At 37.3% G+C, this 26,920-nt stretch overlaps 1 protein-coding gene across 3 annotated transcripts; it reads left to right on the top strand.

Moving 5' to 3' along the window:
- Positions 1-2,178: 2,178 nt before the first annotated feature.
- Positions 2,179-26,777, top strand: TMEM33 (transmembrane protein 33). Of its 3 annotated transcripts, XM_030313961.1 has the most exons (9): positions 2,179-2,311; positions 2,496-2,568; positions 5,910-6,004; positions 6,485-6,672; positions 10,673-10,740; positions 12,161-12,294; positions 16,436-16,519; positions 21,328-21,448; positions 22,323-26,777. In XM_030313961.1, the coding sequence occupies exons 2-9, from the start codon at positions 2,524-2,526 to the stop codon at positions 22,326-22,328; spliced, it is 741 nt and encodes a 246-aa protein (XP_030169821.1). In that variant the 5' UTR covers positions 2,179-2,311; positions 2,496-2,523; the 3' UTR covers positions 22,329-26,777. The 3 variants fall into 3 exon arrangements, with proteins under 3 accessions (XP_030169821.1, XP_030169820.1, XP_030169822.1); XM_030313960.1 differs by having other exon boundaries at positions 21,328-26,777; XM_030313962.1 differs by having other exon boundaries at positions 2,181-2,386; positions 21,328-26,777.
- Positions 26,778-26,920: the final 143 nt, after the last annotated feature.

The raw sequence follows: 26,920 nt of genomic DNA, 5'->3' as shown, positions 1-26,920 counted from the left end.
AGGGAGAGAGAGAAAGGGATGAACGCTTGACCGACTAAGCCACCCAGTTGCTCCCAAACATATATATTGCTATGGACTAAAATTCATGTGTTGAACCTTAACCCCAATATGACTAGATTTGGAGATAACACCTTTAGTAGGTAATTAAGTGTAAATGAGGTATAAGGGTGTGGCCCTACCAATAAAACTGGGTGGCCTTATTAAAAACGGAAGCGAAATAAGTCAGTCAGAGAAAAACAGATATCATATGATTTCATTCATATGTAGAATTTAAGAAACTTGACAGATGAGAAAAATAAGATAAAAACTGAGAGGGAGGCAAACCATAAGAGACTCTTAAATATAGAGAACAAACTGAAGGTTGATGGGGGTGGGGAATGGGCTAAATGGGTGATGGGTATTAAGGAGGGCACTTGTTGGGAAGAGCACTGGGTGTTGTATGTAAGTCATGAATCACTGAGTTCTACTGAAGACAATACTATACTGTATGTTAACCACCTTGAGAATTAGATAAATAAATAACTAAAGGGAAGCAAGAGTTCTCTCCTTTCCCTCTCCTTACCAGGGAAAGGCCACGTGAGCACACAATGAAATGGCAGCCACTTACAAGTCAAGAAAAAAGGCTTCAGAATGAAACTTTCCTGCCAGCACCTTGGTCTTGGACTTTCCAGCCTCCAGAACTGTGAGAAATAAATTTCTTTTGTGTAAGCATACAGTATTTTGTTATGGCAGCCCAAGCTTAGACACACACACACACACACACACACACACATACACACACACACACACTCCTGATAGGTACCTAAGTATTTGTAAGCACTGTTAGGGAATGATAAGTGCTATAAAAATATGGAGTAAATGATATATGAAGAGTGCAGTGAAGGTGGTGCTTTAGATAACCCAGGCTGTAGATCATGAGGACCTGAACTTGGGAAGTGACCTTAGAAAAACAGAAGTTTAGGGGCCTGGGTGCCTCAGCTGGTTAAGTGTCCTACTCTTGGTTTTGGCTCAGGTCATGGTCTCATAGCTTCAAGGATTCGAGCGCCACATCTGTCTATGTGCTGGCAGCGAAGAGCCTGCTTGGGATTCTCTCTCTCTCTCTCTCTCTCTCTCTCTCTCTCTCTCTCTCTCCGTCTCCCTCTCTCTCTGCCCCTTTTCCACTTGCACTGTCTCTCTCAAATAAATAAATAAACTTAAAAAAAAAGAAAAACAAGTTTACATGGCTTCAACAGGGCACCATTTGACTTGTCAGCTAACTGCCTAGCACCCGGACTGCCCATGGATATTGGCTATTTCTCCTGTAAGTATGTGAAACATTCCAACTAATCCCCTGAGTTATAGTTTGCTCCTCTGATCATCCTCTATCCTATTGCCAGAGTGATGGTTCTAAATCTCATGATATCACTTCTTCTGCTTAAAATTGTACCATGATTCCCTGGATTTCAAGGTCAAGTACAGATCCTCTCCTTAGCACATCTGCCTACCCCTCTATCCCAAATCTTTTACAATCCACCTCTCCCTGTCCCACCCCTCCCCCAACACATACATCCCTTCATTCTGGTCATACTGAACTAGTTCCTTGACTCTGTCCTGTTGCTTCATGAACTTTCTGTTGCTCTATCTGGAATTCCCTCCCCTGTTTAGCCAACTTCTCCTTGTCCTTCAAAATTTAGCGCCAGAATTACCTTTTCCAGGAAACCTTCCCAGACCCTTTCTGATTTAGGTACCCTCCACTGTGGCCTCTGTCCATATTACACAAGCACTATGCTGTGATTTCGGTTTGTCTTTCCCACAATCTGTGTCATATTCATTTTTTTACCCTCCATGCCAAGCATTGGGGCCTGTCACATAGCAGGTCTCGTTAAGTACTTGTTGAAAATTTTTATAATTAGGACCACAGGGCTTAGCGAGCCTGCGGAGTTAAACGGCAAAGAAGACATTTCTACGGCTTCTGCATAAAAGAGCAGAGAGATTTTGGGGTTTGGACAGGGACAGAGAGGACCGTCTGGGAGCTGGAGAAGCGGGAAAAGTTGCTTCGCCACCCTCCCTTGTTAGCTTCCACAGCTAGAGTACAGGACAGGCGAAACTGAAATAAGAAAAACTACATTTCCCGTCATGCCTCAAGACACCGCTATCGGTTTCACCCCTTTGTCACCGCCTCTTCCCCACGGAAGTAAAAGGAGCACTTCCAGGTTCGGCAAGAACCTGGAGCCGGGGGTGTTAGATCGGAGCCGTTGGGTCTTGCTCCGAAGCTCCGCCTTCTCTCCGGTTTTTCTAGAAGCCCGGCTTTGCTCTTGGCAGTGTCGTACAGGTATTTTCCGGCCCCTTCGGGTGCTCCCAAGGCAGTTCGCTGCACCGGAGCGGGCGAAACTTTTCTTCTGTTGAGGTTCGGAGTTCCCCTAGGGCGCGGCGGGCTCGTTGCACGGTGCAGGGAAACCGGTTATCGGAGTCGTGGCCCCGTGCTTACATCCCTTTTCTTCCCTTACCGATTGCAGCGTCCGAGGCGCGTGTGCGAATCTCCCCATGGCAGAAACGGCCCCGAACGGCCCCCAAGGGGCGGGCGCAGTGGTAAGTGAGCGAGCAGGGTCTTCTGGGTTGGTTTATAAGAGAACGGAGCAGGAAGTGTTGCTCAGTTCCTAGGCGTTTCAGCTCATCGCTTAAAGGGCCTGGGCTTAGTGAGTGAGGTGGGGGTAGCGTAGAGAGAAGAGATCTTGAGCGAAGATGTGGAGGACGCTACAAGTTTTCTGTTGGTAGCGACAGTGGGCTGGCCTGGAGCAGGTGACCCTCACCTGTATGCCAAGGAAATTGGGCCGCCTTGCCTCTTCCCCCCTCTCGGTCTCTAATTGTCCTAGGTTCCAAGGTTGAAGATGCCACCTGAGGTGGTGCCGTGACACAGGCCTCATTCTGCACAGGCGTGCTAGGAGAGAACGTCTCTCTGCCCGTTTTATGCCATTATATGGAAATTACGCAGTGAGGGGGGAGGGGTCTTTTTTTTTTTTTTTCTTTTCGTCATTTTATCCGTACCTTTTTTTTTTTTTTTTTTTAACGCAGAGAGCTATTAGGCTTCTGTAAATATTTTATTCTTAGCATGCAGATCTGCTTAATAGTTATTTGTATTGCTCTCTAATTTTAAACACTATGAATGTGTGAATTGAGCTTGTCTCTTTTTCCTTTTTTGTGTGTTATTTCCTCAGTTGTGTGTTAAAGTGTCTTCCTCCTCGTCCAGGATTCAATCTAAAAGCATGCATTGCTTTTACTGGCCTTTAGTCTCTTTTAGTCCAGAATAGTTCCCTTGCCTTCTTCCTCTTGCCATTTTTGACTTTCAAGAGTCCAGACTTGTTCTGCAGAATGCTTCTCAAATTGAAGTTGTCTGGTTTTTTTTTCCCCCTGGTCACTAGATTCAAGTTGAACATTTTGGCACGATTGTTGTTACATAAGTGATAGTCTGCCTTTTTCAGTGCACTATACATATCAAGAAGCATTTTATGTTGATTTATTCCGTCATTGCAAATACTAAGTTTGATTATTTGGTTCAAGTGGTATCCACCAGATTCTCCACTGTAAAAATACTTTTTTTTCTTTTGTAGTTGAAAACTATTCTGTGGCATGATACTTTGAGACTGTGTGAATAGTTTTTCCACCTAAGTAGATTTGTTGACTATAACATGGTTAGATTGTTGCCTCTTAAAGTATAAACCAATACTTTTTTAAACCTTTTTTATTGTGTACTAAAAGAGAGATATATAAAGTATTCAAAATGAAACACAGAGACCAGTGATTTATTACAGAATAAACACCCTAAACAGTTTTGTTTTATTTTTTTTTTTAAAGATTTTAAGCAATCTCTATACTCAACAAGGGGCTTGAATCCACAACCTGGAGATCAAGAGTCGCATGCCCCATTGACTGAGCCAGGTGCCCCTAAACAAATAGATTTTATTTTTTTATTAAAAAATTTTTTTTGTTAATGTTTGTTTATTTTTGAGAGAGACAGGGACAGAGGTAGGCTGTAGAATCCGAGGTAGGCTCCAGGCTCTGAGCTGTCAGCACAGAGCCCGATGCGGGGCTTGAACTCATGAACTGTGAGGTCATGACCTGAGCCGAAGTTGGACACCCAACCGACTGAGCCACCCAGGCGCCCCTAGATTTTATTTTATTATTTTTTTAAGGTTTTTTTTTTTTTTTTTTTTTTTTTTGAGACAGAGAGAGACAGAGCATGAATGGGGGAGGGTCAGAGAGAGGGAGACACAGAATCTGAAACAGGCTCCAGGCTCTGAGCTGTCAGCACAGAGCCCGACGCGGGGCTTGAACTCACGGACCGAGAGATCATGACCTGAGCTGAAGTCGGCCGCTTAACCGACTGAGCCACCCAGGTGCCCCATGCCCCTAGATTTTAAAGAACATGTTGTAAAATTAAGTTTCAGTCTGAATATTTGTGGAGAAACTGAGTACAGTAAGCTAGATTCATTCTTCCACTTGGCTACTTGTGATCATTTAAATTTAGAGGAGTCACAATGTAGTAGGTTTGGTTAGAATAAAACAGACATCTTTCTTTTCTTCTTTATTTCTTTCCATCTCTCCCTCTTTCTCTCTCTTCCCTCTTTCTTTCGTAGGCTCCACACTCAACGTGGGGCTGGAACTCATGACCCTGAGATCAAGAGTCAGACACTACCGACTGAGCCAGCCAGGTGCCCCAAAACAGGGATTTTTCTGAAATTACCTGCATATTGTTATAAAGACATGCAGTAAAACATCTTTGGATTTTAAAATGTACTTGCATTTTTTTCAAAAGCTTTTTATATAGTATTTCAAAAGATAATTAAGTTAGATTGCTTAGAGTAGTGTCTTTAGACTCCACATTAAGATTCGTAAATGAATTGTGAAATCAGCATAGTGGAAACACTAAGTATTTCTTAAATATTAAATAGAATACAAAATACTGAAATCCATCACACATAGGAAAGATGATGTTTTGTGAAGCTTCTGTTTACTTGTATATCTGTGTATGTTTGTGTCGAACCTTGATGTAAAAATTAACATAGATTCTATCAAAAAAAAATGTAAAAGCCACTTAAGAATTTGAATACAAGACACATTTTTAATGAGAAATCAGATTTTAAGTTATTCCATTAGTGATAATGGATACATCTTTGGCAAATGCAGCAAGGGCAAAGAAAGATTGAGAAAAAATGGAGAATAAAGTGGTATATGGGAGTTTAATCTAGGGCCATTGAAACTAGGGTAAGATGTATGGGGCGGTTTCCAGGGGATGAAGAAAGTCATAAAATTGGAGAGGCAGGTGCTATTTAACGTTTGACAGCCACATTTTGGACAGAGTATCTCAGGCCCTTCTTTATACGTAAGCAAATTATCCACAGGCCAGTAAGTTCAGTAGTGAGTGACTATTACCATGGTTTTACATTTCTCCTTTTGCAAGGTTCATTTAATTCAAAGTGGCTTTATGTAATGCCTTTTTACTCAAATCTTAAACCTACCTATTTGAATTTGAGATTTTTCTAAGAACAGACACTATGGTTCTCTTGAGAGCAATTAGTTCTTATTTAGCATTCTTTTAAAAGATGAAGCCAGTATTACAAGTGTTGAAGGAATACAGACAATTGTAGTTAAATTTCAGTTCAAAGGTTTCTTAACTAGTCTGTATTTTTTAAAATATCAATTATTTTTTTTTTCTATTTAAGTACTTTGGTGCCTTCTGCATCAAAGGCATAAGGTGTTTGGATGTGCTACTGAGCGTATATGTGAAACAGCTGCCTTAAGAGTTTTCATTTTGATTTTAAATAATTGCTACAGGTCTGTTAAGACATTTTGAATAGGAGTAAAACTGTAATCTTCATTCTTAGATAATTTGCAGGTTTAGTTCACTACAATATTTTTCTTTTTAAATTTAGCAATTCATGATGACCAATAAACTGGACACGGCCATGTGGCTTTCTCGATTGTTCACAGTTTACTGCTCTGCCTTGTTTGTTCTGCCACTTCTTGGGTATGTATTACACAGATTTCTGCCTTTGATACTCAGTTCAGTCGGTTTTTACGGACTACCTTTTATGTGGAAGACTTGTTAAACTGCAAAAGTTTCAAGGACAAATAAAATGCAGGTCTCCTTTAGGCACTGATAACCCAGTAGTAGTACCAACTGAAGGAGTATTTTATATCGTGTGCTTTGTGAAAGTTGACATCAAGTTGAAAATCAGAAAGAAAATGGATGTGTGGGGATGAGAGGAGTTCATATTTTTTGCCTATTTGACACTTTAACTTAATAGGAGGAACGCATGCTTTATAGAATTCAGTTGGGTATGTATATGAAGTGATGCTTCTGAGAAGGTATAGTAGGTTCAAGTAATTTTTTTCTATTGACATGGAAGAGATTTAGGGGTTGTGCAATGATGATGCAATCCACAAAGGAGGAAGAGACATGGTAATTGTTAAGTCTCATGATAACCTCTCCTCTGGTAATTTGCAGGTTGCACGAAGCTGCAAGCTTTTACCAGCGTGCTTTACTGGCAAATGCTCTTACTAGTGCTCTGAGACTGCACCAGAGATTACCACATTTCCAGTTAAGCAGAGCATTCCTGGCCCAGGCTTTATTGGAAGACAGCTGCCACTACCTGTTGTACTCACTCATCTTTGTCAATTCCTACCCGGTTACAAGTATCCTTTTTGTGCTTTCTTGATGAGGAAATCGCGTATGAAGCATATAGACGATTCTCATTTTTTGCAGTAGGGAAGGTTGGACAGTAAGGGGTTCCATGAAGCCTGGGTTGCTTGGTTTGTTGGCACTTAATTTGAATGAAGATACATTTAGTGTAAGAATTTCTGACTCTAAAATGTAAAGTCTAAATTTGAAGAGCTGGTGTGGGGATTTTAAATTTTGTGTCTTTGTTCCTGCCTCTTGTAAGCCTCTCTGTTGGCAATGGATATTGTGAAGTTCAGATTAAAAGCACAGGACTGTGGAGGACTTATTTTAATATTTAAGGTTTTTTTATTTGATTCAATCTTCTTTGGGAAAGTGCCCATATATCTTGCCATAAAAAAGAATCCTCGGCTCTTTCAACTCCATGTGAGCTAGAAACAAATGGAAATTCATTAAGAAATAACCTATTTAAGAGAGAATTGGATAATTAATACAATAAAAATACTAGTATTTACTGTGGATAGAGGAGAAAATAAGGACACATGGATAATCTTTGGAGCTAATGAGGATTAAAGAACTCCTTTGGAATTGTATGTTTATACATTTCAGAAGTGTGTTGGGTGATAAGTGGTTTTCTAAAAACATGGGGGAGGGTTGGGGAGGAGGACTTTAGTATGTTTGAGAAGCACTGGATTAAACGGCCTTCAGTAGGTTTCTTTACCATAGGACCTTTGATCTACTAATGTTCATTGTGAGGCGAAAGAGTTGGGGGAAGGGCAGAGAGAGAGAGAGGGAGAATCCTAAGTACACTCCATGCTGTTACCACAGAGTCCAGTGCAGAACTCAGACACATGAACTGTGAGATCATGAACTAAGCTGAAATCGAGTCAGATGCTTAACTTACTGAGCCATCCAGGTGCCCCAATACTAATCTGAATTAAAAAAAATTTTTTTTTTCAATGTTTATTTATTTTTGAGAGACAGAGGTGAGTAGGGGAGGGGCAGAGAAAGAGGGAGACAAAGAATCCGAAGCAGGCTCCAGGCTCTGAGCTGTCAGCACAGATAGCTCCTGAACCCCGAGATCATTGCCTGAGCTGAAGTCAGACGTTTAACCAACTGAGCCACCCAGGCACCCCAATACTAATCTGATTTTTTTTTTTTTTTAAATTTTTTTTTTTTTTTTAACGTTTATTTATTTTTGGGACAGAGAGAGACAGAGCATGAACGGGGGAGGGGCAGAGAGAGAGGGAGACACAGAATTGGAAACAGGCTCCAGGCTCTGAGCCATCAGCCCAGAGCCTGACGCGGGGCTCGAACTCACGGACCGCGAGATCGTGACCTGGCTGAAGTCGGACGTTCAACCGACTGCGCCACCCAGGCGCCCCAATACTAATCTGATTCTTAAAAGTAGTTGGGTATTATGTTAGTAAATAAAGATGAGCCCAAAGTCATATTACAAAGTTGTGTTCTGATCTTTGCATTTACATGGGTGATGCTGTCCTTGATGTCTAGCCATGATAGGTACTTAGGGTTTAACTGGTAGACTTTTCACCCTTTTTATTTTCTGAATAGTTTAAAAGTTACATTGAAAGCTAAGATTATGAATCTCTTCTAAGGATTGGTGAATTATAGAATGTTAGAAGTAAAAACTTGTTAGAAATCTGTAGCTTTGAGGCACCTGGGTGGCTCGGTTGAGCACCTGACTCTTGATTTTGGCTCAAGTCATGATCCCAGGGTCGTGGGACGGAGCCCGTGTTGGGCTCTGCACTGGGCATGGAGTCTGCTTAAGATTCTCTCTCTCCCCCTGCCCTGCTCACATGCACTGCCTGTTTCTCTCTTAAAATAAAAAATAAAAAAATCTGTAGCTTTGATGACACTTGACCTAGGAAATGAAGTTAGTGTCAGAGCCATGATTAAAACCCACATGTCTTGACTCCCTTCAGGGTTCTGTTTTCATTACTTGCACTGCTTCTGCAGAATCAGGCTTTAAGTTAGGATATGTGTCAGAGTTTAAACTTAACTATTTAAGAAGCAACAAGATTTTACAATGGCCTTAGAGAAGAGAGTTGTAGCTTTCATCAGTTCCAAAGTGATCTATGATTGATTAACAAGTATAAAGCTATATTGGGGCGCCTGGGTGGCTCAGTCGGTTAAGCGTCTGACTTCAGCTCAGGTCACGATCTCGCGGTCCGTGAGTTCGAGCCCCCCGTCGGGCTCTGGGCTGATGGCTCAGAGCCTGGAGCCTGCTTCCGATTCTGTGTCTCCCTCTCTCTCTGCCCCTCCCCCGTTCATGCTCTGTCTCTCTCTGTCTCAAAAATAAATAAACGTTAAAAAAAAAAAATAAAGTATAAAGCTATATATACATGATCTCCACTGAGGAAATTGGCATTTTACTTAATTCTTGTGTGTGTTGGGGAAGAATTGGTTAGGATGTTAATTTGGAGAACTACTAGATGAGAGGTAGGATTTTTGTAAACCTTGGGTGTAGATCACTGTCATCTTTGCCAGTTGGAAATTAGGGACCTTTGGATCTAATGAGTTACAGTTATAATGAATGAATTTGGTACTCTTTGTGTTACAGTAATCACAATTTCCCATCACACCAAGCTTTCAGTTAATGTAGAAAAATATAATGGTTCATTTCCTAGAAACTGCAAATAATTTTTTTTTTTTTTAATTTTTTTTTTTTCCAACGTTTATTTATTTTTGGGACAGAGAGAGACAGAGCATGAACGGGGGAGGGGCAGAGAGAGAGGGAGACACAGAATCGGAAACAGGCTCCAGGCTCCGAGCCATCAGCCCAGAGCCCGACGCGGGGCTCGAACTCACGGACCGCGAGATCGTGACTTGGCTGAAGTCGGACGCTTAACCGACTGCGCCACCCAGGCGCCCCGCAAATAATTTTTTTAAATAAGGGTAATTTAAAAATTTTTTTGATTTTTTTTTTTTTTTTTTTTTTTTTTAAAGTTAAACTACCCCCAATGTGGGACTTGAACTCATGACCCTGAGATCAAGTCACATGCTGTACTAAGCCAGTCAGGCATCCCAGAAACTGCAGATACTTTTAGGCTGAGTATTTTTGCCCTTCATGATGGATGAACAGTCTCTGTCATTTTAGGAAAATACTTGACTGTTTTTGCTCTCGTTTTTCTTGACCTGGCAGAAATTGGGGTAATAAATAGGATCTTTTGAGCAATTTTCATTGTTCCAAAAGCTGAATGAAAGTTGTATATTTATCCATGACATAAAGCCAAACAATTGAACTCAAATAGGTTTGTAATTAAACTGATGAGACTTTGAATTAACTGTACACAACCCCAAATACACACTTTTTATTCAGTACAGGTTGAGAACACATGGCTGTACAAGCTTCATAGGTACGGTATCTTGAAATAATAGGGATCTTGTAGGAAAGAGATAATGGGGATCTTACAGGAAAGAGATAATGCAAGATCTTTAGTTGAGGAAAATTGGTGAGTCCTTTTTTAAAGTTTTATTTTTCATTTTTATTTTACGTGAACTCTACCCCCAACGTGGGGTTCAAACTTAGCGCCCCGAGATCAAGTTGCATTACAGACTGAGCCAGCCAGGCACCCCTGGGAAGTACACTTTAAACTGTTCCCCACACTCTTTCCTAAGCAGTTGTGATGAGGAAAGCAGTACAGAAGACTGTCTTTGAATTTGAAGGCAAATTCTTTTGTCCAGGATGGCCTTTGTGGAGTTAAAAGCTGTCATATTTAAGGCTTTGAGGTGGCCTAGATTTCAATTTAATTGTTTACAATATTTTATTATCTAATAGAAAAGGAAACTTTTATCACTTTAATTTTTTTCATAAAAAAACTGAGCTTTAGAAACAAATTGTTTACAGATTAAAAGCTTCACTTGGTTGCAAAGTGTATCAGTAAAACAAAAGCCACCGCTGAAGTCATTTTTGCAGATGCCATTTCAGATCTATGTTGGGCATAATACCAAAGTACTGAGTAAACATTAAATTTTTTCCTTAATTGTTTTCTTCAGTGAGTATTTTTCCTGTGTTGTTATTCTCCTTGCTTCATGCTGCCACATATACGAAAAAGGTCCTTGATGTAAGTAAAGCTGTGGTGTTTTTTTGACTTCTGGATTGCAGACTGTTGGCCTGAATTTGAGTTCTAAGACATTTTGGCATTTGTCACAAAAGTTTCCTCCATTCCCTACAAACTTGTAAATTATTAGTGATTTGAAAGTTTTAAGTTTGAAATTTTGTATTTAAGTTTCACAAAATGCATTTTGTAAGTAAAGTATTGCAGATTACCCCCTAGTTTCCAGAGGAATTTCTGAAGTTTGAAATAGACCTTTTTGTTTAAAAAAAAAAAAAAAAAAAAAAATCTATGTTTTAGGTTTGGTAAGTTGTCAGAGATCTCCTCTTCTGTCATTGTTTAATTTTAACATACCGGGTAAGTAGAGTGTGTTGAATTTCTTTTATGTTAATATTCAGAACTAAAATATTCCTAAAATATTTTCTTATTCCTGGATTGGAACATTAAGCCCAAGTTAAGTGTGCCAGGCAGATTGACTGCATATGCACTGACATTTGAATTAAAATACACAAATGTTTGCCTTGTGTTGACAGTTTTCTTTTTTTCTTTCTAAAAAAATTTTTTAATGTTTTTTATTTGTTATTTTTGAGAGAGAGAGAGACAGTGTGAGGGGCAGAAAAAGAGGGAGACACGGGATCTGAACCAGGCTCCAGGCTCTGAGCTGTCAGCACAGAGCCCGATGTGGGGCTTGATGAATTGTGAGATCATGACCTTAGCCGAAGTCGGACACTTAACCAACTGAGCCACTCCAGGCGTCCCAGCTGTCTTCTTTATTCCTGTAGTTTTTGGTCATAGTGGTAATTGGGCTCTGTAATTTCTGCCTTTATTTAGCTAAGGAGTCACAAATACCTTAACTGTATTACTAAGTAGTCAGATTTTGTTAGACTGGTTAGATAGAAATAACCACCATTTTTGTGTGTGTGCAATAATCTAGTCTTTTTTACAAAAAATAAGGCATGAAAATGACTTACTACTAAAGTTGTCTTTGTAATTTTTCAAATACACAAAATACAGCAATGCAGGAAAATACACTAACTTTTACCTTATTTTGCAAACTTTCATATTACCATTTCCAAAATAATTTTCTTTTAGTTGTTTTGCTTGTTGGCTATACTGTTTATCTGAAGAAAGAAAATAACTGAATAATCAAAAATGCTGTGAGGGGTGCATGGGTGACTAGGCCGGTTGAGCATCCGACTTTGGCTCAGGTTATGATCTTGCAGTTTGTGGGTTTGAGTCTCGCATCGGGTTCTGTGCTGACAGCTCAGAAGCTGGAGCCTGCTTCAGATTCTGGGTATCCTCTCTTTCTCTGCCCTTCCCCTGCTCATGCTCTGTGTGTGTGTCTCTCTCTCAAAAATAAACATTAAAAAAATTTTTTTACATAAAAAAATGTTTCATTATTTCTAATGTTTGTTTTCTTATGTTTTAGGCGAAGGGTTCAAATAGTTTACCTTTGCTGAGATCTATCTTGGATAAACTAAGTGCTAATCAACAGAATATTCTGAAATTCATTGCTTGTAATGAAATATTCTTGATGCCTGCTACAGTTTTTATGCTTTTTAGGTAAGAATAAAAATACATTGGTTTTGGGAGGCAGATGACTAAGTGATCATAATAAATATAATAACTCAAATTTTATCCTGCTTAAATCTGTTCAAGATTAATATTAGCAACCATTTTTCTCATTTTATTATAGAGAATCTGAGACATTATGGTAAACTTAGGAACTTGTCTTATTCCTTGTGATTTACCACTTAACACTTTGAAAATGAATTTAAGAACCACTGTCTTTGAAAGAGTCTTGGGAAGCCTAAGATTAGTGCATTCTGCCATTATTTAGATGATTTTTCTTCTAGAAAGATTGCAGAAAAATTAGTCTGGTAGTAATAGTAGCCTAATGTCACTTCCGTGTTTTATTTGTATTTTAATTATACAAGTAATGCATGAATAAAGAAAGTTGTCCTGTTAAAAATTAGAAGATCAGACTGATATTGACCCTTCCTATCAAGATTCTTGCATTTAAGTTTTAAAACTACATTTCTGGGGAGATGGGTGGGGGAATGGGTAAAGTAGATGGGAATTGAGGAGTGCACTTGTGATGAGCACCGGCTAATCACAATAATAAATAAATAATGAATGAATGAATGAATGGGAGGATAAGTTTGGATGACATAAACTTTGGTTACCAAGTCAAAAGTTTTTCTCTGTCTCTGTTATGTGTTTTTCTTCGTTGTGGAAAAAAGTGACTAGTTTCAAAGCCAAATTGGGAAAAAAATAATTTGAATTGGGGAAAAAATGAAACTACATTTCTGCCTGGATTGTTGCTTTTTCAATTTTTAGTTTCTCTAGTAGTAGGACATTATAGATAAATGCTAAAATATCATTTGACTATGAATCCTTGTTGCAGTTCTGTACTCTCCTTCTGGTATGTGTATATGCATGTAGTACTTTTAAATGTTTCTACAGATACATAGAAAATGCATATTATGGGTGTGGGGTTTAGTTTTTATTTTACACCAGAAGTGCCATAATGCCTCATTTGTCTGCATCTTGCTTTTTTCGTGACCTATTTATGTTGATGGATACAGCTCTGGTTTGTTCCATTTAATAGCTTCGTAGTGTTTGGTCATATTAATAAACTGCATTTTATTACCTGTTTCCCCTATTAATGGGGAAACATTTGTTTCCAAATACTTGCTTTTCCAGATATTGATGCAGTAAACTTACTTTTTTTTTTTTTAATTTTTATTTATTTAAGTAATCTCTACCCCCAACATGGGGCTCAAATTGATGATGCTGAGATCAAGAGTCACATGCTCCTACAACTGAGCCAGCCAGGCGCCCCTCTTTTTTACTGTTCTACTTATACTTTTGTGCCAGTGTTTTCTCTAAACCAGAAATGATTTTGTTGAGGCTGCACTAAGTGCATTTTATATTTATTAGACCATGCCAGATTGTCATCTAAGATGTCTGTATTATGTTTTCCATAATCTTACTAATTTGAAAAAACTTATTGTTGTTTATGAGATACTTCATTTTAGTGTTCATTGCCTTTAACTAACTGGTGAGATTTTTGCATGTCTGTTTTTTTTAGCAATCTATAAGCGAGAAACAAAGTTTTACAGGTTTCTTCATAAATACATCTGTTCTTTTAAGTAATGTTTTTCTCTGGAAACTCCAGGATCCCACATGTTGCTCAGGTTATAGGGTCACAAGCTAGATAATATAATGTAAGTAAAGTCTGGAATAGCACAGGGGAAGACTTCTTATTGAGTGTTGGGGATTTGGACTCTAATTGATATAATCGTTAACTTAGCCTTTTGAGCATTGATTTTGCACATATAAAAAACTTATATTTTAGGGGTGCCTGGGTGGCTCAGTCAGTTAAGTTTCTGACTCTTGATTTTGGCTCAGGTCATCATGATCTCATGGTTTGTGAGATCAAGCCCAGTGTCAGCACAGAGCATGCTTGGGATTCTCTCTCTCCTTTCTGTCTGCCCTGCCTCGTGCTTGCACATGTGCATGCCCTTTCTGTCTCTCAAAATAAATAAACAAACTTGGGACGCCTGGGTGGCTCAGTCAGTTAAGCATCTGACTTCAGTTCAGGTCATGATCTCGTGGTCCATGGGTTCGAGCCCTGCGTCGGGCTCTGTGCTGAGAGCTCAGAGCCTGGAACCTGCTTAGGATTCTGCATCTCCTTCTCTCTCTGCCCCTCCTCCATTTGCACTGTCTCTCTCTCTCTCTCTCAAAAGTAAATAAACATTTAAAAAAAAACTTTTTTTTTAAAACTTAAATTTTTAACGCTTAAATTTTAAAACAAAATGATTTTAATTTTTCAAGATTGTTGTAAAAGAGATGAGAATTTACCAGAAATATTAGAGGAATCACTTTGTTTTTCTAAAAAGTTAAAGTAGGTTATACGGTTTTATTCAGTCACTAGTAGGGAAAGCTAGTGATGCTCTAAGTATGTCACTTGCATTTAACACAAGCTATAAAACTAAAAATAATTTAAAATCATTGTTCCTTAGATGACCCCTTCATGATAGAAGCACAATCTAAATATTAGAAGGCTTCATTAAGTTGCTTTTTTCACAGTATTGCTTCAAGCTTTGTATTTAAAAATGAATGTAAAAAGTCTGTGAGTTTACCTCATGTACACAAATAGCGTGTAAAGAAAGATAAAAGGAAGGTCCTTGTAGCTTTATTTATTTGTTAGTAGAGAGTTTGTTACGTTGTAGTAATGCATAAGATGAACTGCTTGAATCTGTAAAAAGAATGAGGTAAATTTATGTGTTATGAAAGGGGATGGTCTCCAAGATATAATAAGTTAAAAGTTTGTTAGGAATTGTGTAGGGTGTTCCCCTTTTTATATTTTGGGGTGTGTGTATTTAAGGGCATATGTATATATTTTTTCTGCTTCACTTTCTTCATCTTTAAAATGGGAATGGTAATGTCACTTCCATATTACAGTAAAGTGGATTCAGTGAATTGTAAACTGAGCACTGTATTAGTGTTGTCATTATACACACTTGTGCATGGAAATTTCTGGAAGGATATTTTAGAGACTGAGCTGTAACTCTGAGGAAGAAGCTAACTTGGATGATGGAACATTTGTTTTTCATTGAATTTTATTTTCTGTATTTTTTATAGTATGTGTTTATTTCAATTTGAAGAGTTAAAGATTTGTCACGGGATTTATTGGGGAAAATGGATGTAACACATTTAGTTTAGTGCTTGGTTTGTAATCACGTAAATTTGTATTATGAAAGTAATGTCACAATTTAGAAGAAAAGACAAAAATTAACTTTAAAAAGCCACGTTTAGCATCTTTAATGTATTTCCTCAAAAAAAGTTTTAAAATACCATTGTAATAATACGTATAGTTTTATACTCTGCAGTCTTCAAAGTTGCTGTATTGTTCTCGTAATCAAGATTTTAGGTAGTTGCATCCTAACTCCATCAAGTAAAGATGATATACTTAGCTTTGCTACCTAACTACCCACATTAGGTTGTTGATACATTTAATTTGTAGTTATTTGCAGTGAATGTCTTAATTCAGATAGTTTTTCCTGGGAAAAAAATTCTTGATTTAGAATTTCATAAATAAGTATATGGCTCTTGGGTATTGTAATTGTGCTTTTTAACCAAGAAAAATAGTTAGAATAGGCTATGTAAATTTACTAGAGACCTGTATAATTACAGGTTTTTTTGTTTTGTTTTGTTTGTATAAAATGAACCACTTTTCATTTACTATGTCATAAAGTTTCACAGTTTGATGATCAATTATTAGTGGTAATTATGGAAGCATACATTTTCTGATTTAATAGCTTTTAAACTTTTTAAAAGTAATACATAAATACATGTTTGTAAAAATTTAAACAATAACATTTTACTTTTTACCAATCATTTACATTCTTGTATTTCCTTTTTTTTTTTTTTTTTTTTTTTTAAGTAAGCTCTGTGCCCAACCTGGGGCTTGAACTCACACCTTCAAGATCAAGAGTTGTATCCTCTACTGACTGAGCTAGCCAGGCGCCATTCTTTTATTTCCTTTTAAGAATAACTTTGATTTAGACATGATAGATATTATCTTGACCATTTAATGAACGAAGACACATTCCTCAATTAAATTGCCTTTAAGTTTTGAAAGTATATATATGAATTGATAATGTATATTTCTTATCCTTGTATTTGTTTATTTCAGTGGACAAGGGAGTTTGCTCCAGCCTTTTATCTACTATAGATTTCTTACTCTTCGGTATTCCTCTCGAAGAAATCCATATTGTCGGTAAGCTGGTGATTAGTTTAAATGTTTTATTTGTTGAGAGTACTGTGAAATATAGAATGTATAACTTTTAAGAGTTATTTAGCTTTTATGTTTAGAAGCAAGTGTTATTTTGGTAAATTTAAGTTCCAGGCCTTAGTAGGGTTGGTAAGTAGACCGGATTTACCTTGACCTCCACTAAAATAGTATTCAAGTTTAAGGAATTTGAAGATGTTTAAGACATGAGTCCCAGTCTCAAGGAACTTCCCTAATTGAAGAAGCAAAAGCATGCATCAGATAATAAGGAAATAGTAGTTCAGGATACAGTGTTCACAAACCATTATGGTGAATTGTTACGTTTGCTTTGTCATATCAATAGTATAGTCCAAGGTAAGGAGAAATCAATGAGCCAGAAGATAAAACAGCCCATCAAAGTTTCACAAAACAGAGATTTTAATGTGTTAAAGAAGAATTAAAACCTTTGAATAGTCATAATAGGTAAACGCATTTTAGGTAGGAAGAGAGTAAGAGCACAAGTTCAGAGACAAGAAAGAACAAGCCATGTTTAAGGGGCATTGAATAGAACTGTTGGACTATAATGGAGATTCTGAATGGTGAGTGGTTGCAGCTAAGATTAAAAAGGTATAAAAAGAAAAAAAGGGAGGGGTGCCCAGGTGGCTCAGTTGGGTGAGCGTCTGACTTCGGCTCAGGTCATGATTTGCAGCTCATGGGTTCGAGCCCCGCATCGGGCTCTGTGCTGACAGCTCAGAGCCTGGAGCCTGCCTCGGATTCTGTGTCTCCCTCTCTCCCCCTAACCCACTCACATTCTGTCTCTGTCTCTCTCAAAAATAAACAAACATTAAAAAAAAAAAGGTATATTGGAGCTATATCATAAAACTTCTTGGATTTCAGGATAACAAGTTTGGAATTTATCTTTTAGATGTATGGGAATGATGGTTTGGACATGATCATATTCTTCTGATAGCTTTGTGCAAAATAGTTTAGAGTGGAAAAATTGAGGAGGCAAGGAAATATTTTAATGAATCACTGTAATGTTCAGGAATGGAGATGTAAATGATACAGTTAGTTATGCATGACGATCTCAGAAATTAGAGTAAATCTGAAATGAATAGCTGTCTTCGGTAGTTTCTTAGATCTGTTACTGAGAGACTAATGTTAACATAGTTTTTGTTTTTAAATTTAAAGTAAATTTATTGTGTGGGGTGCCTGGGTGGCTCAGCCTCCAACTTTGGCTCAGGGCGTGATCTCACAGTTTGTGGGTTTGAGCCCCACGTCGGGCTCTGTGCTGACAGCTCAGAGCGTGGAGCCTGCTTCTGATTCTGTGTCTCCTTCTCTCTCTGTCCCTCCCCACTCACACTCCAGCTCTCTCTCTCTTTCTCTCCTCTCTCTCTCTCTCTCCTCTCTCTCTCAAAAATAACATTAAAAAATAAAATCATTGTGTAGTAGAATTCGCCAGAAATACAATGAGTGTATTAGCACAATCCCTATTGTATTTTCACAAGCGTAGTAAAAAGAACTGAAATTGAATGCTGGTCTCCATCATTCTCCAGGTGTGTAACTTTAGGCAAGTTATTTAAATTTTAATTTCTTCATTGGTAGAGAAGAACAGTTCCTGGGGGTGAAATGAAGTAATGTTTTAAAAGAGCTTAGATTCTGTTATATATATTTTTTTAATTTTTTAATTTTATTTAAATCCAAGCTAGGTAACATATAGTGTAGTAATGGTTTCAGGAAGATTGTTATGTTCTTAATACATAGTTTATTTTCCTTTTTCTGTGGTTCTGATAGTCCTTTGAGGGGCTTTTATGCTCTGTTAGACAGTGTCTTACAGTACTTCCTAAAATAGAGCTTACTTCAGACACAGATTCTTTTTTTTTTTTTTTTAAAGTTTATTTCTTTATTTTGAGAGAGAGAGAGAGAGAGGGCATGAGTTGGGGAAGGGTGGGTAGAGAGAGGGAGACAGACCATCCCAAGCAGGCTCAGTGCTCAGTGTGGAGATTGATCTTATAAGTGCGAGATCACAACTGCAAGATCACGACCTGAGCAGATATAGGAGTCGGATGCTTAACCGACTGAGCCACCCAGGTGCCCACAGACATAGATTCTTAATGAGTCCCTAGTCACCAGTAAACCTTCAGTTTTACTTGATTCCATGAGTGTTTGTCCTTTTTCTTTCTGGCTCATGTGTTCATTTCAGATATTATCTTCGAGTTCCCTGCCCTAATACCCACTTTTCATCAGCAGATCTTTCTCTGCTTCTTTATACCCTCTTCATCTCCCATTTTCTCCACATAGCCTTAAATTGGATTAACACACAGATTTAGAAGTGTCCCGTGGGATAAAAAAGGAACGGATAGCAGAGGATTCAGGTAACGCAAATATGTGTTAGTAAACATTTTCAAAGATCTCCCATAAGCACGTAAAACAAAACAGTAGAAAGGTAATGGGAAATATTTGAGCTTATAAACATTGATAAACATCCTATAAAACTATATTTTCTATGCTACACTTTTTTTTGTTAGGGATTTTGAGACTATATTTGCCAGTTGTACCATATTCACTTACGATATTCATTCTCAAGTTAGTGGTTTCAGTCCTTTGTAGATTGGCCAGCCACCAGCCACATCTGACTGTATGAATACAAATTAATTAAAACCCATAAAATTTATAACTCTGTTCCTGAGTCATATTAACCAGTTTCACATGCTTGAAAGCCAGTGTGGCTGATGGTCACTGTATTGGACAGCACAGATGGACATTTCATCATCGCTGACACTTCTGTTGTCAGTGCTGCTCCAAAGGAGCTCTGTGACTTGGTATAGATTATGCCAGAGATAGAGCCAGGAGTGAAAGAACTTGCCATGTGACTAGAACAAGCCATTGACCTCTTTAGGCCTCATCTGTAATCTGAGAGGTTCGACTAGAGTATTTTCAAGGTGCCTTCTAGTTTTATTTGAGTCATTTATTCAGAAGACAGTGATTGTGTGTTGGTGATAACAACTTTATGTAGGATTAAAGTACCTGCTTTGTAGAGACTTGGAGCTGAGTGAATTACACAGCTGAGTAGGTCAATGTGATGATGACGGCTCTGTGAAAGCTCAGAAAACTGAGGGAGGCAGATGAGAATTCACTGAAGAGGTGATAACAGAAGTCAGGTCTTTTGAAGTCTGAGTTCTAGTACGTGGGTGCCTGAGAGGGCATCTTGCTTGAATTAAGAAGTGTATAGGGGAGTCATGAAGATCTGTGCCTAGAAGGGTAAGACAGGGACTAGAGCATGAAAGGTTTGGATTTTATTTCAAGAGAGGAAGAGCATTTGAAGTTCATATTGTGGGAGAGTTTGGGAACATGATACAATCTGATTTAGAAATATTCCAGAAGATGTATTACAGGCTCCCCAAGAAGACAAAAGGACTGATTTGGAGACTGTGATTAGTCCAGAGCCTGAACTAATTCCGTGGTAAAATAAAAAGGGGATACATTTGAAAGATATTTAGGAGGTAGGAAGTTAGGGGTTAGGGAAGAAGACCAAGATAAGGAAGCCCTCAAGTTTCTGGCCCGGGAACCTAGGAGAGTTGTGTGTAATGGGTCTGTCCCAAAGATAGACACAAGAAGGGCAGGTGTTTGGATAAATGTGCGTCTTTCCAAATTTTCTTCCGGCTTTTGTGTAAGAGCATGTTACATCCTATTTTAGAATGATTTTTACTTTTTCCTAACCAGCAAAATAACCCTGAAGATACAGAAAGGTAGAACACAATTGTCTTTATGTAGAATGAGTCAGCACATAAGTGAAAATTCAAAAATGAATAGTCAAGAATTACTTGTGATGATTCAAAATCTCTTAAAAATTACGGTTCAGCCAACATACATGATTTTGTGTCTGCTAGCGTGTACAATACGTGTGTGATGTGTACAGTATGTGATAAGGGGTCCTCTGGAGGCAGCAAGCACAGTTTAAAGTCCACAACCTCTTTGGAAATAAATGTACAACATAACTGGGATATAGGAGTCATGGCAGAGAGTGGGAGGAGACGAAGCAGAAATTTCAATTAAGACCAGGAGGGCCGGGGGTACCTGAGTGGCTTAGTTGGGTAAGCGTCCAACTTCAGCTCAGGTCATGATGTCATAGTTTGCGGGTTCAAGTGCAAACTTGACTTCAGGAAGTACATATTCCTATTTTATAGATGGGAAAGCTCTGAGAGGCATTACGTGTAAGGCAGTAGTTTAAGGAAAATGGTAGGTGGGATTGCCCATGGTATATAATTTTCACTTCCTTGCTCTCTTTTTTTTAGAACTAGTTGAGTTTACCTAAGGTAATATGAAGATGATGTGACTCTATTAAGAAGATATAAATCACTCCTAATCCCAGCCCTCAGAGATCACCATTTATTAGGTGCTTTTGTTAAATGAACTCCCTCAACCCTCCTCCCCCATACACACAAACAAAAGACACAAATGTTGATTTTCAGAATTTTATTTTGTGTATTTCCTACACATTGTAGTTAATTCTTTTACCTCAGTTTTTTTTTTTTAATGTTTTATTTATTTTTGAGACAGAGACAGAGCATGAACGGGGGAGGGTCAGAGAGAGAGGGAGACACAGAATCGGAAGCAGGCTCTAGGCTCTGAGCTGTCAGCACAGAGCCTGAGGCGGGGCTCGAACTCACGGAACAGCACGAGATCATGACCAGAGCCTGAGCCACCCAGGCGCCCCTACCTCAGATTCTTTAATGGCTGTGGGAAATGCCTTCATCAGCATTTGCTTTGTATTCTTTTTCCTTTGGTTTCTGAAAGAAAACTATTTTATCTTGCAGGACCTTGTTCAATGAACTGAGGATTGTTGTTGAACATGTGATAATGAAACCTGCTTGCCCACTGTTTGTGAGAAGACTTTGTCTCCAGAGTATTGCTTTTATAAGCAGACTGGCACCAACAGTTGCGTAGTCTAACATCCAGCTAAGTTATATATAATATAAATAAGCATTATTAGCAGTTGGTACTTCTGCTAGGGGTTGTTAATTCCAGATGTAAAACTGACCTCAGTCCAATTTACATAATTTACATAAATGCATATCAATGGAAAAGTAATCATTTTTCTGGCATGTTAAATCAAGCCTTTGAAAAAAATTCCCCGAGAAAATTTTACTCTTCTGTGTTGTTAATGATTAAGGAAGTTTCTATTGTGTGATAAATGTATCAAACATTTTTTTAAATGCTGCTGTGCCTTTATCATGAAGTACATTTATTTCTCTTGTAAAAGTAGCTTTAAAATTTCTTTCAACCTAATGGGTACCCTGAATTTATATCTGGCATGATTTCATCATGGTAATATTAACATACATGAATTCATTATATTTTGAGACAGTATTCTTTTGCTATTCAGTAATTTTGGTTGATGATTTTAAAAGAAGCATTTACCACTGTATTTAATTTCAAATTGTTACTAATTGATTTTGTGCTGCTTTGTTAGGGTTTATTTTGGATGTACCATTATGAGAGAAATTCTGCATGCATCTTACGCTCTGACCTTCCAGAATTTTATTTCCATAATTACTTAATGTGGCTTTGAATATTTTTTAGAAAGGCTGAACTGTTAGGCTTATTAGCCAACTGGGTAAATATCTGGGGTCACAACTGTTTTACATTGGAAAGCAGTAGTTCCACAGCTTTCCTTGCAGAGATCCGTAAAGTCACCTTTCTCAAATAGGAAACACTTTTACAAATGTGGACATGTAGAATATTAGCATCAATATAGTTTCTAGAATTACCTAGATGAGACTCTTGACTGCCAGTTCTCTCGGTTTCTTAGGCTTGAATTGAACAGGCAGTGGCAGCAGTTCAGATGTGTTTTGAAAGGAATGTAACTGGAGATTGAACATATGCCTGTGCCTGGTGTCTGTTCTGAAATAATAATGAAGATTATCCTGTAGACTACATACTTACCCATGAAATCTGATTTAAAAGGTTAGATGGAGAGGTTTATAGGTAAGATAATTGGTTGGGGATGGGGCTGGAGAGGACTTGGGGGGGGGGGGGGAACAGTGTGTATTTTAATTTCATAACGCATAGGTAAAATTGGGAGTATAATATGTTAAATCCTGTTTGTTGAGCTGCTGTCAACTTCTTTATAAAATTCATTCTGATCTTTATTACTGTTGCATGATTGGGAATGTTTAAAACACTGCAAAAATTTTAGTACACAGTAATGTAATGGTTTTTGTAACCAGTTTTCTTCTGTCTGCACGTAATTGGATTTCTCAGATAAATTCATTAGTAACTTGTCAGTAACAGTTTTCAGTTTATTCAACTTTCCCATCTCTGGAAATGTGAGATCTACTTGATAGCTCAACTGTAGCCAACTTTTTTTGTATTTTTGTAATATTTATCTACTAAGTTAGAAAAGCAGCCTCATGAAATACAGTTGATTGAGTGGATGGGTGGGTGGGTGTGTGGCTAGCCTCATTATCATTATATATATAATCTGATGGTTTTAAGAACTAATTTTCTAGAGCAATAAAGTGGCTGTAATGTTAAGTAAACAGTATGTTATGATTTCTAATGATGTCTTTAAAAATTAAGTCTTGAATTATATCAAGAAATTTTGGCAGCTGAAGGTATATTTATTTTTAAGTTACTAGTTTTTTGTCTACAATTTTTTTTTAATCTGAAGATAATTTTAGATTTATAGAAGAGTTAAAAAAAATAGTACAGAGAGTTCTTGTCTACCTTTCACTCAGCTTCCCCTTATCCTAAATCTTACAACATTTATCAGAACTAAGAAATTAGCCTTGGAGCAATACTATTAAAGTATAGAACTCATCAGATTTCACTATTTTTTCCATTTATTAATTTTCTTTTAATGAGCTGTTTTTACTCTGATTGTCTTTTACTTTTAATGACCAATAAGTATGCCTTTGAGTTTTTCCTCTTCAGTTTGGAAATTACTGTTGGTGAAAAAGATTTATCTAAAGGAAATGATTTCATGTTGGTCTTAACAAAAAGAATTTTAACAGTAAAACTTATAATTTAGAACATTCTGTGCTTTAAAAGGTGAGCCTTTTAATCACATAACAGGATTCTATTTCTGATATGCTCATATTGGACTGTTTATACTCAACCCATGAAAAAGTAAATTTTACAATTTGAGCATTAGTAGATGTTTAGTTTGCATGAGCTTGTAGCTAGGAATTCTGCAATATGAATATGTAGAACCAACTGATTTGGCATCTGAAATTACAGCATAATATGTACACCTATCAAATTAAAATTAAGGAAATAAAGTAGCAGTATATGGAATGAATGAAGTAGGAGAAACTGTAGCATAGGTGAACCTATTTTTACTTCCAGGTTTGAAAAAGTTGCATTAACATCCAGAATATCTAATTCTTTAGGAAGTGGTGTGGTGCTGTTGTCCTTCTAGCACTTTTTGAATTGAACCCTCTTGGACAGGTGGAAGCCTAACACAAAACCTACTTTTGTTAGAACAAGAATTCTGTGTTCTTTTTGTATATTTGATTCCTCATGAATTTAAACTCTGTTTCGTAATCAGTCCAAAGAGAAATTTCTTAAATCGTAGTTTGTATTTAAATTTTCTTGCAATACAATTCACCAAAGTAGATGCTCCTGGAAGTAAGTAATTAAATTTAGATATTTAGAAACTTCCCTTACAGGGAAAATCAAGGCATGCTGATACTATACCAGAAGTTAGGAAAGACTTAGGAGGTCTATTTTATACTCTGAATTGTAAAGCTATCTGAATACTCTTTCTAAAAATCGCGATGAAAAATTCTGAGTAGGCTTGTATGTTTAGTATATGAATATTAATCATTTTGGAAAGGAAAATGAGTGTATATGTAGTAAGATAAGTGGAACCGGGAGACTTAGTTTTTTTTTAAAGTTTGAGATCAGAGTGAATGAAATTAGCTTTGAGGGATTGTGGTTAAAGACTCCTATTTAATCTTGAGGAATTTATTTTGATTAATATAGTGATTCTGAAACACTTCTCCCACTCATGCCCACCCAAATCCCCCTAGGATCTGCTAGCCTCAAAGCTACCCAAATTTAGACTAATTTTGATTCTTAATTCTGTAACGAAAACCTCAAAGGAGAAAGTAACCACCGACAGTTATATATATATATGATCAGTAGGTGGCACTCTTTCCTCAAGTAGCCCCGCCCCCACAGTTTCACAGCGCCTGTTGGAAGGTTAAATGCCACCCAAAGTGGCCTGTAAAACTAAGGACCTGAATTCCATGGCCCTTTTTAATACGTAATTACCCAGAACTCAACAAATATTTTCCAAATATGAGTACATTTAAAAAATAATTGAGATGTTGAAAAGCTGGAAGCAGTACCCTGTTAATGTTTGCTTTCTGGCTAAATGATAATATAGGCCACAATTGGGAGTGGCCTTATTCAGGTCATGGGCTCTGTTTTGTTTTTTTCTTTACAAAGAGTGCCTAAATCAACCTAAATACACCAGTTATAAAATTGTTCTTTTTGTTCGTTCACCTTCATTGTCAGGTGTGTAGAAGAATGGTACTTAAAATTTTTCCATGGTCATTTTGTAGGTATACAAGGTATATCCAGTTCAGCTTCTTAAAATTTAGAGTTTTCACAGTAATATAAAAGCATATTGAGAATTTGGGTTATCGTATCAACAGTGGTACCTAGATTTGTAAATTGAGTTACAGAGACAACTGGTTTCTCTGTAAACCTTATTGGAATTTCTCTAGGATTAGGAGAAATCTGCACAGGCTAAATGACAGTGTAGTTCAGTAGATAGTATACCAAAGGCATGTGTTTATAAATCCAGGAGGTCCTTTCCAGGGTTTGTTTTAATGAGCAGTCCTCTTCTAATATTCAGAGAGGAAAGTTGTTATTGGATCTGGTATTAAGGATAAGAAAGGAGCTGCTAAAAGTTTGGAAGGATTCTTGGTAGTAATTATTCTAGGACATGTGTATCTTCTAAGGTGGTACTCAGGTGGATTCTTAGAAGGAACCCCGTTTTTCCTTTGTGAGGGATTAGCTCTGGAGTGCTCTTTCTCTGGTGCAGTGCAAATAGGACAACTGACTGCATTGAGTTTGAGCTGATGTGACAGGAGATAAAGTACAGTATTTTTAAAATCTGAAGGCGATTGTTTCTTAGAAAAGTGATAAGAAGAAAATTGAAAGATACTTCTGCCGGAATCTAAAAATTAACTCCTGTTAGAGGAGAAGAAAAGGCTCAAGAGTTGGTTCACATTTTCCTTTATAGACTTCTTAAAGCCAACTTTTTGATAGGCTCAGTCCTTTTAAACTAACTCTTTGTTTTTCTTGGTTCATGACAGTTGGATTCCAAATTTTCTTTTGTACCTTTAAAATAGAACAATTGCTTTTGACAGGAATTTTTGCTTACATATAAGTTTGTAAGTTGAGACCAAATGGGCAAAGTGTTGGGCAGGTAACATTTGTAATGTGTTTATATTGGAACAAATGTAAAAGGGTTACAAAGATTAGAAAGAGTCATAAAGAACTGCTTGATTTATAAATGCAGTAGTTCTGGTGCTTCGTATAATGGGATATATTGAACTAAAACATTTGTATATATAGTATGTCAGCATTTCTTAGTTACTTCTCTTGAATCCATTTTTAATATCTGATACTGTACAGGTTGGGGAGTTCTACTCTTCAGGCCAATACTATCCAGACTGTGTAAATTTATAAAATAAATTGAAAAATTCATCATTCTCCTATATTCAAGACCAGCGCACATAAATGCTAATGTAGGGCTCAGAGGGGAAATATATTTCTCCTGGATATTTGAGAAAATGTGAAGTCCTTTCAGGAAAATCTAATAAACATAATAATCATAGCCTGCTGACACTAAGGAAAAAGGACCTCATTCGCTCTTTCTTTTATGCAGCGATTTACTGGTCCCTACTGATTTCCAAATTGGATCACTGTAGTAAATTATCTATGCTGGTACCTGTGAAAGTAAGCCCTGGGATCCATATTTGTTTTGTGTTCTGCTTAAATCAGCAAGAATGATAAATTTGATGGTGTGAAATTGGAAGTGTCAAGGGCTTTCTTTGGTGATTGAGCAAAACGATGTCTCCACTTTAATTTATTGTGACCCTTTTTCACTCTATGTGCTTTGTATATCTAATATTTATTTCAATACAAATTAAATTCTTGTTCCTTCATCTGTATTGTTATATATCTAAGATTTTATTGATGTAAAAAATCAAATTGTGTAATAAAAATCTCTCTGGATTTAAGCAGATTTGAAAATGTTATGTTGCAAAAAAACATTTACAGTTAGAATTCAGCTTTCCATTGCGCTTCATTGCCTTATTGTTAGAGTAAGGTGAATTTGAACATTTCTTTTGTCCTCAGCTCATCACAAATAATAGAAATGCTGTAATT

Source organism: Lynx canadensis, chromosome B1, assembly GCF_007474595.2.
Source record: "Lynx canadensis isolate LIC74 chromosome B1, mLynCan4.pri.v2, whole genome shotgun sequence".
NCBI lineage: Eukaryota > Metazoa > Chordata > Mammalia > Carnivora > Felidae > Lynx > Lynx canadensis.
The sequence above is the reverse complement of the archived record's forward strand: the minus strand, read 5'-3'. Positions and strand labels throughout refer to the sequence as shown.